Below are 11,208 nucleotides of genomic sequence, written 5' to 3'. Positions count from 1 at the left end.
GCTCTGAGATGTCATTGGCATATTGTAGGTAAAGATTATGACTTTTTTAAGACCTACAGTTGCATTCTTACATAGATTTTGCTCAAGTAGCGTAGGTGATCAGCTGTTGTTGCTACTTGGAAAATATGCACAACCTCTATAATTTTTGTTTTTGCAATACAGAATTCTGGAAAGTTTTTTCAAAATGCAAATTATATTATTTCTGGAAGGAAAAAAAAGACATGAGACAATAGACTCTGAATGTCTAAGTGTCAGGGCATGTGCCCGGTCTTCGATGTGGCGCCTGAAGTATGGCTATCCTGTGTGGATTTGGGCCATACTTCTTGTTGGGCGGTGACGTCTTTTCTACACCTGATGTAGGTGGGTCTTCATAGGTTGGGGCTTCCTCTCATTTCCCCCAGCGGGGCCCGGCGCGGGGGAGTTACGTTTCGTTTCTCGTACCCTGGGTCTGCTCTCGCCTGTCTTTCTTTGCGACCTGATGCGTGTTACGACCTTGGGAAGCGCATCCCCTTGGCCGGGTGAGAGTACCACCTGTGCGTTTCTTCACTATCCTACTTGCATTTCCCGCTGTCACTGGAGATGTTGTTTTGCTTACCGGGGGACCTTGTTGGCACTATTCTACGGGAAAACCTGCACGTTAAAAAGAACGACATTTCACCTCCATTGTTGTTGTTTCTTGCGCTTGCGCCCTCTGTTCCGAGGAGCTTTGGTTAATGTCTAACATCGACTAAGATTTGCTCTTGAGCCTAAATTGTTCTTTTGCTGGGCATTGCCTGGTTGTCAATTATGGGCCAGGCAGGTACCTTTGCTTGAGAGCCAGCGTTTCCTCGCCGTGTGCTTGTCACTCTGTATTCTGGGTGAGTGCTCTTTGGGTCGGCGTTAGTTCCCTCCTGTGGGAGAGATGTTGTGAGTCGACAAAACACATCTCGCCATCTTTTCCTGGTCTCGCGGACTGGCACTTGTGCCACCGCAGATCTCCTTTGTGGGCCTTTTCTTTTTTGTTGACCTTCGTTTTGACGCGATTGGGTTTCTTGCCTTGCTCCTCATTGGGTATCACGCCCAATTGCCGGCTTGGTCGCTACTACCGTTGCTGACCCGTCACTCATGCTGAATTTGATAACACCGTGGAGAGTAGATGGAATTACTTGCAACTGGAAAAGCGCAGGCCGACCTAAGAGAATGTTGTGCTCTGCCGAGCGATCGACAACCGAGAATTCGAGCACCCTTGTTATTTCCTTTGCCCCGTCATGACCAACCAATATGAACATGAGTCTGACTGTTCCCGTTGGCCAAATGCAGTGACCAGTGAAGCCAACTAGCGGGCCCTGGCGCGGTGGCTGGAGGTACTCTTTCCATTCGATTGGAAGTTGACGAAGGCAGTGCTCGTAGATCACGTTGACTTTGCTTCCGTTGTCGATGTCAACTTGTTCTATACGGTGTTGACTAACAAAGTCGGTGACGTGTAATGGATCGTTGGGGTCCCAATGTTCTGGCGTGGGGTCATTTACTGAGAATGCTATGTTGAGGATGTTTTGGTGGTATGGCCCTGTATCTGTATATCGGCTTTGGTGATTGCTGCATGGGCGGGGCCCGGTGATGGTAAGTATCTCCGCCCTTTTTTTGCAGTCTTTTCCTCCATCCTTTTGATTTTTGGGCTGGTGTTTATCCTCGTCGATTTTTTCCATGAGGTCTTTTTCTATATCAACTATGTTTCCAACTAGTTGTTTCTCATCAATCTCCCTCTTCAGCACTGTACACTCGTTGGTATCGTGAGTTTTGCTTTTACGATACTCACAGAACTTGGGCTTGTCTTTGTTCTCCTTGGCTGGAGCCTTTTTGATTGCATGAACATCGGTATGACCGCTTCTGCTATCGTCCCTGTTGAACGGTCTATACCTTTTAGACATGTGTCGGGAGTGTCGCTGCTGTTTGCCATCCTGCCTTTCTTGCTGGGCCGAGATTGGCCGCGACACCGCCTCCTCTTGCATGGCATATGCATTGGCTACAACTTCTATATTGGCCTCCTTTTGCTCTTCCTCTTCGATTTGCCTTAGATATTTTTCCACACGGAACTTGAGTTCGTCCCGGGATCTAGGGACAGTTCCCTGCATCTTCTTCGATAGGGTCCCCTGGAGCAAACCTTGGGAGAAAGCGCCTGTTACCAGGAACTCTTCATGTCCTGGAACATTCAAGGTGGCCATAGTGAATCGATCATAATACTCACGAATCGATTCCCCATCTCTCTGCTTGCATGCCATTACAGAATTAGCGTCCCCCTTGCCTTTCCTCAACTGCATGAAATTGTTGAGGAAAAGGTATTTCAGCTGCTCAAAACTGGAGATGTTGCCCGGCCTCAGAGACTTGAACCAGTTGCCTTCATTTCTAGTTAGGTTGCAAGGAAAATAAGTGCAGGTGAAGCGACAATCCATCTTAAGGGATGTCATCGTCCATTCATAATTGTCAATGTGGTCGTCTGGGTCTGTAGTATCGTCGTATTTGGGCATGTTTAGGATCATCGCCGTGTGCGGAATCTCGTACTGCAACAACTCGTGGCTAAAATTAGAGTTGGCGCTTCGCATGGGGTTGTTCATGTATGAGAATGACACCCCCCCATAAGCCATGTATTGATGCATTTGGTACGGGCTTGCATACATCTGGTTATGCATGGCCGTTGGCGAGACGTACGGCTGATACTGCGGTAGATTTGGCGCCGACCCAAATTACTGGATTCCATATTGCCCTGTCGGAGGAGCCATATGCGGGCTTGCGCCTGTAAATGTTGCGCGTATGAATTAAACGGTTGAGCCGCTGCCACGAAGGGATTAAACTCAAATTGTACTGGGAATTGAACGTTGGGTCCATAAGAGTCGAATCCCTGGCCTGTCGAGATCTGGTCGCCTGTGGTTTGCGGCTGGGACAATGCAGGGATTGGACCTGGGGTGTGTTGTACAAACGTGTTGAGGATCGGTGGTTGTTGTACATATAACGACATGTGGGGCAAGCATGCCATGGTGGCTTGCGGGTATACCATTGGGGAATATTGTGGTTGTGGTTGAATGGTGTGCGGGATCCACATCCCCGTGCCTGAGGTAAGTGGGAGAGACTGTTGTTGTGAAACAGGGATCTCTGTTTGTTGTGTTGTGTTTACAATCGCCACTTGTGGAATTGTGTTGGCTGGTGGGCGCCAGAGGCTGGCCGTGAGAGTTGTTGCCGTCTGTACTACAAAACTAGATGGCGTTTGTGAAAATGGAGTGCGATTTGATGCATGCCCTTTCTGAACGGAAGTTTTCCCTTCTTCTAGTGACTGCATCGGACGCAACGGGCTTTTTTCCAGTGTTCCATACACTATTGGGATTTCGATTGCCATTGTTGCTCGTTAAATTTGTTGTGTGGATGTGTCGTTCTAGAGATACGCCTGGAATCCGCCAAATATTGTGATATGCCGGAGATGATTGAGTCGAGATTTCCGTTGAACCCCGTGAAAATGACTTCCCCTAATATCACAGTACATAACAGGAAAGAGATCGTTACTCGACGTCTGGGAGGGATTCCCGGGACGAAGCTCCGACGATCAAGTTAGTATGAGATCCGAGAGAGATTGTAGTAGATTACAGAAAAGATATAATTTCGTCTCCCTCTTCATGAGGAAGAAGGATCCTTTTATACCTATTTAAGAGGTGTGTTCCTCAACTGATTCTGTTGAGGGGTTAAGGTGCGAATTTGCACCTTAACCGCCATATCAGCGCTCTTCGTGTTGGCGAAGGCCCGAACTTGGCTTTAGACTAGGTTCTGACCAGGCCAAGCCCGGTGTTAGTTTAACTTCTTTTTTGACGTTTCCCTGAAGGATACGTTAACAGCCATGTTACCTTCTTCTGACAAGGAGTGCAACACCCCAAAAATGCAAAATAAATAGATCTTCAAGCCCCATTCGATCCTCACACCATTGACATTCATCCTCTCGAGTTTCTCTCAATTTTGTCCTACTTCCCTTAAGTTTTCTGCATTTTGGCGAAGCCCTACAACCCCTTAGTGCCCAATGCTTTGTTGTTATCCAGTAGAATCCCTGCCAGTGCAATTTCCAGACTTTTGTCTAGGAAATCTCTCTAAGTTAAATTACACTCATCCATAGTTTAGTGTAATTTATATTTATAGTCATAGCCATTGTTATGAATCTATAAATAAGATTTATCAGTAATTCCAAGTCGTTATACTAATTAATCTACTTACGGGAGAGGTTCCTAGAATAGTCACTTTGGCTTGGTTGTTGGATTTCAAAAAGGTGATATCCCGAAATGGTCCTGCCTCCGGACTATCCTGGCTGGCTGATCCTTACTTGATAGATCTTGAAGTAGACTTTGAGATTGTTGAGGAATCTAAACCCGTATGATAATAGTTCCATGAAGTATGAAATTAGACAAAGACTTAGTATTATATACATCTAGGTTTTTTCGAAAATGTGTAAGGTGAAGCTCTGCCTGATTCACCAATCACCAAACACTTTGTCAGGTGAGTGCATACTTATTATCGAGAACATAACCTTAATCTAAAAAGTATTAATACTATTAAGTAATATTAAATGTTTACCTATATTATCTATGCTAAGTGTTATTCATATAAATATGATAATTGGGTTAGAAATTATATTGGAATCAATTGCCTTTAGTTATAAGTCTTCCCTTAAGTTTAAGAATACGACTTGTAAAGGTTGCATAGTTCAAATTAAGCTTGATATCGACTAGGTCTCATAGTTGGGATAGAATGTGAGATCAGAATGCAGTGAAGTCCTCAACTTTCTTGGATGACCAGAAATGGTGGGTCCAGGTCAGACAACTGGCAAGTATGTATGGGTCATTGACCAGAGTAGATGACAACACTTGACTATTCTAGGCAATCTAGTGAATTACGTTGCTAGCATGGACTTATAACCCATGTAGATAGATAAAATGGGATACCATATTTATCAAATATTTGAATATTGGTTGCCTTATATTACTTACATTGGTTAAGGACACCCCTAGCTGTGCAGTCAATCAGATACTCAGATAATTCATCAGGTAAGGTGATTCTTCCAGATGATTGCCGAAATGGAGCCGTTGGATATTCCCGTTTGGAAATGGGAAGAGATTTCAATGGATTTTATCAACAAACTACCTCGGACAGCGCACGGAGTGGATTCGATATGGGTCATCGTGGATCGACTGACCAAGAGCGCGTATTTTATCCCGATTCAGGAGAGTATCTCTGCGGAGAAGTTGGCAGACATCTCTATTCGGGAGGTTGTGACACGTCATGGGGGTGCCGGTTTCTGTGGTCTATGATAGGCATGGCTGGTTCACTTCCGGCTTCTGAAAGAAATTCCACGAGGAGTTGGGTACCTGTCTGCACTTCAGCACGATTTTCCACCCGCAGACTGATGGTTAGAGTGAGCAGACAATCCACACTTTGGAGGATATGCTACGGGCATGCGTTCTGGATTTTAGCGGTAGTTGGGATACATATCTTTTGTTGGTGGAATTTTCGTATAACAAAAGTTATCACGCCAATATTGATCGACCTACTTTTGAGATGCTCTATGGGAGGGAGTGTAGGACCCCAATTTGTTAGGGGGAGGTCGGTTAGCGGCTTATGGGGAGTACCGAAGTGGTACTCAAGACAACTGAGATGATTCAACAGGTTCATGGTAGACTTCAGACAGCGCAGAGTCGATAGAAGAGCTACGCAGACAGACGTCGGTCAAACTTGGAGTTCCAGGTCGAGGATATGGTACTCCTGAAGGTGTCACATTTGAAAGGTGTCATCCGATTCAAGAAGCAAGGTAAGCTAGGCCCCAGATATATTGGTCATTTTAGGGTTTTTGCCCGGGTGGGCAGGGTGGCGTATCGTTTGGATCTTCCAGAGGAACTCAGTCAGATTCACAACATTTTTCACGTCTTGCAACTGCGGAAGTGTTTGGTTGATAACTCCGCAGTGGTTCCATTGGAGGATATTCAGATGGATGACCGCCTGAATTACGTTGAGAGACCGGTGACGATTCTTGACCGGAAGACGAAAACCTTGTGGAACATGGTTGTGGGATTGGTGAAGGTGCAGTGGCAGCACTAGAAGGGTTTTGAGTGGACATGGGAGCCTGAGGAAGAGATGAGGGAGCATTACCCACGGTTATTTGCGATAGCGGACTTCGAGGACGAAGTTTGATTCAAGTGGGGGGAGAATTGTAATGCCCGATTTGTCAGGTAAAACTCTTAGCAAATTATTTCATTTATTCCTTGTATTGGACCCGAGTACGCTGGGTATACATAAGGTACGCCGAGCATACTCCTATGCATGCATGAGGCGGGGAGTCCCCCTGGTACGCTGTGCGTACTCATGCGTACGCAAGGCGTATGTGCATCAGGGGCAAACCCTAATTTTTAGGTTTGCACCCTATTTAAACACATTAAGCTCTCCAAACCCTCACCTTATCAGCCTCCATAGCCTTTTTTAGCTAACCTCGAAACCCTATATCATTTCTCAAAGAGATTGAGCTTGTGTGTGTGTTTTGTGTGTGTGTGTGGTGCTTCTTGAAGAAGAAGAAGGCTTTAGGAGAAGCGTTGGACAAGAAGGAGCTTGTAGATCTAGAGGTTATTCACCATTTCTAGCTCATTGGAGGTATAAAGTCTGAAACCTGTTCATCCTATGTCAAGATCTAAGTTTGGGGAGGAATTTAGCATATTTTGGTCCCATGGATTAACTCTTATGAGTAGATGCTACTCCTAATGTTACGAGACGTCCCTTTTGTTGTTTTGAGGTCCATTGATCCATAAAGCTTATAAATTGGTGGTTGTAGATCAACCATGCATGAGTTAGTGACCATTTAATAGAAGTAGAGTGTTAAATCCATGACTTGAGTCCTATTAAGACATGCAAAAGGATAAAGTTGCCAACTTTGTTGTTTAGGACGTCTTAAGGAAGCTAGATCTGAAGTTGTATGCTAGGTTTTAACTGATTAAGACCTTAAAAAGGGAATTTGGCCAACTGGGGCGTACACAGTTGTACGTTGAGCGTACGCACCTGGGGTCCCGATCTGGTGAAGCATTCGAGTACGTTGGGCTTACTGAGGGTACGCTTAGCGTACTCACGTAGGGGGTTTTTGGGCTTTTAGTTTCGGGTCATCTCAGGCTTTAGGGTTTTGGGCCCTTGTTAGACCACAAGTTATTATGAGTTGGGCCTTTATGGATTTGGGCCCATATTGGACTTGGAATGCCTTTTTAGACTTTTGGGCTAGTTTGGAATTGGGCCTTGGTATGTTAAGCCCAATTAGGGGAGGGTAAAGCAGCCTTTTACCCTTAAAGTCGGGATTTAGGGTTTGGATTCTCGGGTTGGGTTATTGAACTAATTTCTAATTAGGGCTTTATTATTTGTGATTTAATGAAAGGATTTCATGAGTCAGCAACTTGAGTGTGATTTGATATCTTCAGTCTGAGGTGAGTTTCCTTCATTATATATGCGGGTCGAAGGAACCAATGCTGACCCACTAGATTATGTTTGTAGGATGATGATTGTCTTCGTGTCAATTACTTGTCATGCATGGATATGCTCGATGTCTCTATGAATCTTATTGTTATGATTATATGCTAGTTGTAGGAGGTGAAATAGACCCGATACCGGTTCAAAGAGACCGAAGGGGTTGAAATATACCAAGTACCGGTTGAAATAGACCAAAGGGGTTGGAATATACCTAGTACCGATTGAAAGAGACCGAAAGGGTTGAAATACACCCAACACCGGTTGAAAGAGACCGAAGGGGTTGAAATAGACCCAGTTATGTTTTGACTGTTATGCATGATATGGGGTATTTTGGGGGAGATCAATAAGCTTTGTGCTTACGGTTTTCAGTTTATGTTTCAAGTGTCTCCAACTCGAAAGGGAAGGGCCCGACTTGATCGCACCACATCCACACGTGTTTTCCGCATTATGTTATTTTGGGATTTGTACGCTGATAATACTTTCATTATGATACACTTTTGATTGTTTTGGCATGACTATTGGATGCTTGAAATGAAAATTTTAGGATGTTACAAGAACACCCAAATCTGACTTCGTGAGAGGAAGTTAAGATTTTTCGAAGTTTCAGCATTACAGTATACGCCTTAGAAACCGGAATTAAAATCAGTCGATTGTTAAAAAAACAATCTAAAAAAAGTTGAGGATCTTTTCAATACCTATCCATTGATATAAAGTCAGTCAAGAACAGATATCGTATGAGAAAGTTATGATTTTTATACAGACTTTAACAGTCTAAGCATATTAAAAATATAGATTTAAAAATAAAGCGATCATTAGTCGACAGAGTCTAAATGAAAGTTGTAATAATCATTGATAGCTACGAGTGGATATAAATAACATCGAAAACGGAGCTCGTATAAAAACGATATGAATTTTCTAAGAAAATTAAGTTTTCGCTCGCAGACCAAGGGCGCGGTGCATACCGACATTCCGACACAACCCCACCCAAACCTCGCCACGTGTCAGTATGCTACAAGAGCCATGTCACCACCCCCGACCAAGCGTGCAACACAATTAGACAATAGGCACAACGCACCGCCACTTTCCGACTTTATATATAACTTTCGTTTTCACTTGATTTTCTTCACATTTTCCTTTGGAAACTCTCTAGAATTCTCTCGTATCTCTAGTCCCTTTACCGCCTAGTTCCTGACTACTTTAGCGAAGCCTTTCGGAGAGCTAGGGAAAACGAAGTTCCCATGTTAGAGTTGTGTTCGCATATTTACTGGTTATCGCTAGAAAGCTTTGTAAGTTAGGTTACACTTATTTTAATTTAAGTGTAACTTATACTTATAGTCATAGTCGTTATTATGAACTTATAAATAAGATTTATCAGTGATTCCAAGTCATTATACTGATTGATTTACTTATGGGAGTGATGTTTAGGCTGGATTTAGTGATGTGTTTAAAGTGAGATTTCCAAACAGTATACTTTGTATACCAAATGGACCCTACCTCTGTTATGATCCTACCTGGTTATTCCTTATTTGATAAATCTTGATGTAGACATTGGGATTATTGAGAAATCTAGACTAGCATCGTTATAGTCATAAGGAAACTGAAAATAGACTAAGACTTAGTATCATTTTAATCTAGATCTTTTGAAAGGATTAAGTGTTAAGGCGAAGTGTTGCCCTAACCTCAAGTTACCTGCTTTTGTCAAGTGAGTGCGTAGTTACTTTCACGAGCAAAATTTAATAAAAGTATTGATTAAATTCTAATAATATTAATCATACTTTGTGTTATTTGTGAACTATAACAATAATACTTAATAAGAACTGTGTTGGAAAATTATATGTGCCTTTAAGTTATAGTCTGGGTTAGTCATAGATTTATAAAAAATACTTAGTTCCAAATAGGTTGAACATCTGACAGGTCTCATTTTGGGGTAGAGTGTGAGATCAGAGTGAAGTGTAGTACTCCTCCTCTTTTTGGATAACCATAAATGATGGGTCCAAATCAAACAACTAGCAAGTATGTCTGGGTCATCGACCAGAGTAGATGACAACACCTGACTATTCTAGGCGGTCTAGTGAATGTCGTTGCTAGTGTAGACTTATAACCCATAAACATAGGTAGAATAGGATACCATATCTATCAAATACTTTGAACATTAGTTGCCTTTATATGACTTACACTAGCCAAGGACTCCCCAAGTTGTGTAGTCAAATAGTTGCTCAGACGATTCATTAGGTAAGGCGATTCTTCCAGATGATCGTCGAAATAGGATTTGTGAGAATCGATTGGGCAGGGTAGATTGTCTTACATCATATTATATACACATAATGTTTGTTTGCATGAATGTTATTATAATTTAATTATCATTAAATTATTATGGGCTTGAAAACCTTATGCATCTCACAAGGTTTCCCAAACCTGACCCACTCCATTTATATGCATCACATGTAGCAGAACTAAGGTTGTTGGAAACTAGTTAGGATGTCGAGTGAAATAAGAGATGTGCTTGTATTAGTATTTCAGGACTTTTTTATTTTTACGTTGTAACCTATGTTTTAATATTAATGGTGACATCCATGGTATTTTAATAAAATGAAATAACTTATGTTATCTCAATTGTTCTAAACATGGATTTTTCGCAACACAACAACTCAAACCGTAAAGAAAAAGTTTTAATTGGTTATGAAAATATGGGGATGTCACATTCTGGTTAAAGATTTGCTTGCTATGGTTTTATTTGATCATGTTGCTAGTAGATCATTTGTATCCCCTACATTTTGTGCTCAGTTTGTGATACCTCGTAGTCCTTTGAGTCCTATGTCAAGCATTGAGGTAGCAGTAGGGAATTCTGTCTTAGTATGGGAAAAGTTTGATGGGTATTTGATTGTCATCTCTGGTCACACCTTTCCTCTAACTCTGATTCCAATTAGTATCAAATCTTTCGATGTTGTCCTTGGGATGGATTGGTTGTCTGCCAATCGAGCTGAGATCCTTTGTTTTGGGAAGTACGTTTGTATTAATCTTACCGAGGGAGGAAGTACTATGGCTCTGAGAAATAAGTACATGGGGCTATATCAATTATTTATGTGATGAAGGCACACAAGTTCCTGACAAGAGGGTGTGAGGTGTTCTTGGCTCACGCGATCGAGATCACAAGGAAGACAGTGGATCTTGTTGACGTGGAGGTGGTTAAGGAGTTTAGCGATGTTTTCCCTGATGAGTTTATTGGTTTACCGCCACCACAGGAGGTAGAGATTTAGATTGATATCGTTCCTGGCGCACCTCCAATAACCAAGGCGCCATATCGGTTAGCTCCATCAGAGATGAAGGAAAAATGGTCTCAGCTGTAGAAGTTATTAGAGTGGGGTTTTATTAGACCAAGTTCCTCGCCTTTGAGAGAACCGGTTCTATTTGTGAAGAAAAAGGATGGCTATATGTGAATGTGTATTGACTACCAAGAGTTGAATAAGGTGAATGTGAATAATAAGTACCCACTCCCCAGTATTGATGATCTCTTTGATCAGCTACAGGGAGCTAGTCACTTTTCGAAGATATATTTACGTTTAGGGTATCATCAGGTGTAGGCCTGTGAGTGGGATGTTCCCAAAACTGCTTTCAGGATGCGATATAGGCATTATGAGTTTCTGGTGATGTCGTTTGGTTTGACGAATGCACCTGCAGTTTTCATGGACCTGATGAATCAAG

At 42.6% G+C, this 11,208-nt stretch overlaps 2 protein-coding genes across 2 annotated transcripts; one reads left to right on the top strand and one right to left on the bottom strand.

Annotated features, from left to right (window-relative positions):
• Positions 1–1,043: 1,043 nt before the first annotated feature.
• Positions 1,044–2,504, bottom strand: LOC145104799 (uncharacterized). The gene has a single exon (XM_079041980.1). The coding sequence runs from the start codon at positions 2,502–2,504 to the stop codon at positions 1,044–1,046; it is 1,461 nt and encodes a 486-aa protein (XP_078898106.1).
• Positions 2,505–10,230: 7,726 nt separating this feature from the next.
• On the top strand, positions 10,231–10,763 carry LOC145104797 (uncharacterized). The gene is made up of 2 exons (XM_079041979.1): positions 10,231–10,512; positions 10,599–10,763. The coding sequence occupies exons 1-2, from the start codon at positions 10,231–10,233 to the stop codon at positions 10,761–10,763; spliced, it is 447 nt and encodes a 148-aa protein (XP_078898105.1).
• Positions 10,764–11,208: the final 445 nt, after the last annotated feature.

This window comes from Lactuca virosa, chromosome 4 (assembly GCF_052849685.1).
Source record: "Lactuca virosa cultivar CGN04683 chromosome 4, Lactuca_virosa_CGN04683_v6, whole genome shotgun sequence".
Classification (NCBI taxonomy): Eukaryota; Viridiplantae; Streptophyta; class Magnoliopsida; order Asterales; family Asteraceae; genus Lactuca; species Lactuca virosa.
This window is presented reverse-complemented; position numbering and strand designations above follow the sequence as displayed.

Excerpts from the sequence above, each read along its gene's own strand:
- LOC145104799 (XM_079041980.1), bottom strand. The coding sequence starts at position 2,504 with ATGCCCAAATACGACGATACTACAGACCCAGACGACCACATTGACAAT.
- LOC145104797 (XM_079041979.1), top strand. The coding sequence starts at position 10,231 with ATGGTTTTATTTGATCATGTTGCTAGTAGATCATTTGTATCCCCTACA. Across the intron at positions 10,513-10,598 it reads TCCTTTGTTTTGGGAAGTAC|GCACACAAGTTCCTGACAAG; the intron begins GTTTGTATTAAT and ends TATGTGATGAAG.